The sequence below is a fragment of the Aethina tumida genome, chromosome 3, assembly GCF_024364675.1.
Source record: "Aethina tumida isolate Nest 87 chromosome 3, icAetTumi1.1, whole genome shotgun sequence".
Lineage (NCBI taxonomy): Eukaryota > Metazoa > Arthropoda > Insecta > Coleoptera > Nitidulidae > Aethina > Aethina tumida.
In genome coordinates, this window is record NC_065437.1 from 4,401,349 (window position 1) to 4,406,165 (window position 4,817).

Consider the following 4,817-nt stretch of genomic DNA (forward strand, 5'->3'; position numbering starts at 1 on the left):
TTGAAGCACATAAATGTTATTACTAAACACTTTAACTATTAAAGCTTCTTCCTTGTAATGCACATTTTATCTGAAAACCTGAAATTATTAAAATATGTTAATGTCAATGTCAGAATCAAAATGTAGTAAAACCATCAAACTACCCCATTAGCATGATTACTTTAGGCACCGCCCGCATAGCTATAGAAGCAGCCAAACATGAAGCCATAAAACAACTGGAAGAAACAACGAACAAAGCTCTGGACGAAATGGAAAAAGTTGGGTCAGAAGCATTGGAAAAATTAAAAGATATACGAGAAAAGCACCCACAGTGTCACGAGTGTCCGGCTGAAGCTGTGGAAGCAAGCGAAGAAGCCATCAACATCCTGGACAACATATTAAAAGTCTCAGTAGCCAGCCTGAATTTGATTTGCGGGTACACCTGCAAAGAAGCCAAGAACATCTTTGACCTGGGGGTTAAATATATAGGATCATCCACGCAGATGATAGAGGCTTGTTTCGATGACCTGGCAAGGATGCTGCAGGATTTTATCAAGGATTTGTGCGACGCCTTGACCAGATTCGAGGAGGCTCTTAAGAAAGACTTGTACCAATCAGCTTCGTATGCCCGGCGAAAATCCAAAGACACCAAAAGGTTTCTGAGGAGGAAGAAAGATGTTAAACCTCCCCATCACCACACAGGTGAAGAGTAAATTAACTAATTAATAAACATGTTACTACATTTTAAACTGTCTTGTTCCTTTATAAATATTTATTGTTGAAATAGTTAACGAAAAGGTTCGTTGTATTACACATGAAAATCATATAATTGTTTTATAATTAGAAGCTTGTAAAATAATTAATTTGATGTATTAGTGTGTTGAGTCCTTGTAAATTACAGTCATGCCATAGGAGAACAAAAGCTCATAGCTATGATGTTATGAGCCATTATTAAAAGACAAAGAACTTGAACAAATGTATATGTTTAGAAATTTCATGGGGTTTATCATAATGAACTGATTCGTATCTCTTTAATATAATTAATAACCTGTGCCTAATGGAATTCAACCCTGACACGAATAATGGTCACCAAAATAACATCCAATACTTTAAGTTAATTAAAATAATTATTAATAAATACTTAAGGTTGGTACTGCTAATTGACAACTTTGTCAAACAATTTTTTTGTATAAAAATATACACGCCTCGTTAATGCTCCTAAAATATATATACTCTTGTGACGACTGAAAATAATTTATACACAATTGGGAATACTCAAGATTCAGTATACAAATTGCGAGTACCCCAACCAAATAACATGGCCATGCTTCCAGAATATGACACGATGTTGGAACTGTTTGACGAAGAGGAGCAACAAGATTGTGGCTACTGTAAGAAAGTAAACGGTCACATCTTCGACGGAATGTGGGCTGAATGTATGACGGTGGACGTCTTCCAGGACTTAATCGACAGAGGTTGGAAGCGTTGTGGTAAATACTGTTACAAACCCAGAATGACCGAGACTTGCTGTCCCCAATACACCATCAAATGCAGTGCGGTTAATTTTCATCTTAGCAAGAGCCAGAAGAAGGTCTTAAAGAAGTTCAACAGGTTCCTGGCTGGCGAATACCGTAAAGACTTTAACGACCTAAGAATTATAGGCCAATCAATCGTATTAAACAATGAACCTGATGGTGGAACTGAAACTTGTAAGGAAGAAAACGATTTATCACCTTTGTGCATCACAACTTCAACCAATTTATTGGATGACTCGTTTTCTAACGATGAGTTTATCATTTTAAGTAAACCAATCAAAGCCCAAAATTCGGGTCAAATGCCCAAACAAAAGAAGGAGACAAAGAAGTCAAACAAAGTGAACGTGGGGAAAACTTTGGACATCCCCAAAAATGTGTGTGATTTGAACAAACAAAAAAAGAAGGAGAAAAAGAAGGAAAAGAACTCAAACAAAGTGAACGTGGAGAAAACTTTGGAGCAGTTCATTGACACCCCTAAGAATGTTGCGAATGAGTTCACAATTAAATTAATTTCAACCAGCAATTCAGAAGTTGAATGGGAGGACATCAGAGATACGGAGTTTAAGCTGTACCACAAGTACCAGTCGGTTGTTCATGGAGAGCACGACGAAGAAAACAACTTGAAAACCTTCGAGGACTACTTGGTTATCACTCCTTTGCCTTCGGAAAGCTTCCCCAACAAAATCGGACCTGGATATGGGTCTTTCCATCAACAGTACTGGATGAACGGCAAGTTAATTGCTGTTGGAGTCATTGATATTTTGCCCAAATGTATCCTTTCCGTCTATTTCTTCTACGATCCTGATTATAGATATTTATCTTTGGGTACTTATGGGGCTCTTCGGGAGATACACTTGACCAGGTGCTTGAATATGATGGTGCCGCAAATATGTGAGTATTACATGGGATGTTACATCCATACGTGTCCCAAAATGTTGTATAAAGGTCAGTACAGTCCGTCATATCTTCTGTGTCCTGAAAGCTACAAATGGATTAGCTTAGATAAGTGCCTTGCCATACTGAAAGGGATTAAATATTCAAGGCTGAATGAAAATGTAAACGATACTGACTCAGATTCTTGTACGGAAGACGACTTGGACAACATCAAAATTTTCCTGACGGACGAGGTTGAGCTGATGCTCCTGAAAGATTATAAAGAGGTGTTTGAAGGTGATGACATTGTGAAATTTGGAAGCCTCCTCGGTAAGAGAGCCTGCAGAAACGTTATAATCCTCGACTAATTATTTTATTTGTACAAACTGAAAATATATTCGGTAATTATTGAATAATGTAGTTTTCCTGGTTCGTGTGTTTAATTATTTAAAAACCTCAAAGTGTTTTTGTTTAAAAGTTTATTTGCTATTTTTAAGCCAACAAACTGTGGTGTGGGTTCAAAAAGAAACGCCGGACACAAGGTAGGTAGGCCTTATTAATGCTCTTAAAATATGTACACTCTAGTGACTGAAAATAATTTATACACAATTAGGAATACTCAAGATTCAGTATACAAATTGCGAGTTCCCCAACCAAATAACATGGCCATGCTTCCAGAATATGACACGATGTTGGAAGTGTTTGACGAAGAGGAGCAACAAGATTGTGGCTACTGTAAGAAAGTAAACGGTCACATCTTCGACGGAATGTGGGCTGAATGTATGACGGTGGACGTCTTCCAGGACCTAATCGACTGAGGCTGGAAGTGTTGTGGTAAATACTGTTATAAACCTAGAATGACCGAGACTTGCTACCCCCAATACACCATCAAATGCAGTGCCGTTAATTTTCATCTAAGTAAGAGCCAGAAGAAGGTCTTAAAGAAGTTCAACAGGTTCCTAGCTGGCGAATACCGTAAAGACTTTAACGACCTAAGAATTATAGGCCAATCAATCGTATTAAACAATGAACCTGATGGTGGAACTGAAACTTGTAAGGAAGAAAACGATTTATCACCTTTGTGCATCACAACTTCAACCAATTTATTGGATGACTCGTTTTCTAACGATGAGTTTATCATTTTAAGTAAACCAATCAAAGCCCAAAATTCGGGTCAAATGCCCAAACAAAAGAAGGAGACAAAGAAGTCAAACAAAGTGAACGTGGGGAAAACTTTGGACATCCCCAAAAATGTGTGTGATTTGAACAAACAAAAAAAGAAGGAGAAAAAGAAGGAAAAGAACTCAAACAAAGTGAACGTGGAGAAAACTTTGGAGCAGTTCATTGACACCCCTAAGAATGTTGCGAATGAGTTCACAATTAAATTAATTTCAACCAGCAATTCAGAAGTTGAATGGGAGGACATCAGAGATACGGAGTTTAAGCTGTACCACAAGTACCAGTCGGTTGTTCATGGAGAGCACGACGAAGAAAACAACTTGAAAACCTTCGAGGACTACTTGGTTATCACTCCTTTGCCTTCGGAAAGCTTCCCCAACAAAATCGGACCTGGATATGGGTCTTTCCATCAACAGTACTGGATGAACGGCAAGTTAATTGCTGTTGGAGTCATTGATATTTTGCCCAAATGTATCCTTTCCGTCTATTTCTTCTACGATCCTGATTATAGATATTTATCTTTGGGTGCTTATGGGGCTCTTTGGGAGATACACTTGACCAGGTGCTTGAATATGATGGTGGCGCAAATATGTGAGTATTACATGGGGTGTTACATCCATACGTGTCCCAAAATGTTGTATAAAGGTCAGTACAGTCCGTCATATCTTCTGTGTCCTGAAAGCTACAAATGGATTAGCTTAGATAAGTGCCTTGCCATACTTAAAGGGATTAAATATTCAAGGCTGAATGAAAATGTAAACGACACTGATTCAGATTCTTGTACGGAAGACGACTTGGACAACATTAAAATTTTCCTGACGGACGAGGTTGAGTTGATGCTCCTGAAAGATTATAAAGAGGTGTTTGAAGGTGATGACATTGAGAAATTTGGAAGCCTCCTCGGTAAGAGGGCCTGCAGAAACGTTATAATCCTCGACTAATTATTTTATTTGTACAAACTGAAAATATATTCGGTAATTATTGAATAATGTAGTTTTCCTGGTTCGTGTCTTTAGTTATTTAAAAACCTCAAAGAGTTTTTGTTTAAAAGTTTATTTGCTATTTTTAAGCCAGCGAAATGTGGTGCGGGTTCAAAGAGAAACGCCGGACACAAGGTAGGTAGGCGTAGTGCAGTCACGAAATCTCGCCACGACAAAGGACGGAGTCGGAGACCCGCCCCACGTCACGCATCCACGCTAGCGTTCAACAACTCCTGCCCAGGCCAGCCAACTGCGACCAGCTCAACAACTC

The 4,817-nt window shown here is 38.6% G+C and overlaps 1 protein-coding gene across 1 annotated transcript; it reads left to right on the top strand.

Moving 5' to 3' along the window:
- Positions 1-1,159: 1,159 nt before the first annotated feature.
- LOC109606201 (arginyl-tRNA--protein transferase 1) lies at positions 1,160-4,550 on the top strand. The gene is made up of 2 exons (XM_020022763.2): positions 1,160-2,641; positions 4,394-4,550. The coding sequence occupies exons 1-2, from the start codon at positions 1,298-1,300 to the stop codon at positions 4,505-4,507; spliced, it is 1,458 nt and encodes a 485-aa protein (XP_019878322.2). The 5' UTR covers positions 1,160-1,297; the 3' UTR covers positions 4,508-4,550.
- The last annotated feature ends 267 nt before the right edge of the window (positions 4,551-4,817 follow it).

Coding starts and splice junctions, on each gene's coding strand:
- LOC109606201 (XM_020022763.2), top strand. CDS start 1,298: ATGGCCATGCTTCCAGAATATGACACGATGTTGGAACTGTTTGACGAA. Junction 2,642..4,393: donor AAATTTTCCTGACGGACGAG/GTTGAGCTGATG, acceptor CTGACGGACGAG/GTTGAGTTGATGCTCCTGAA.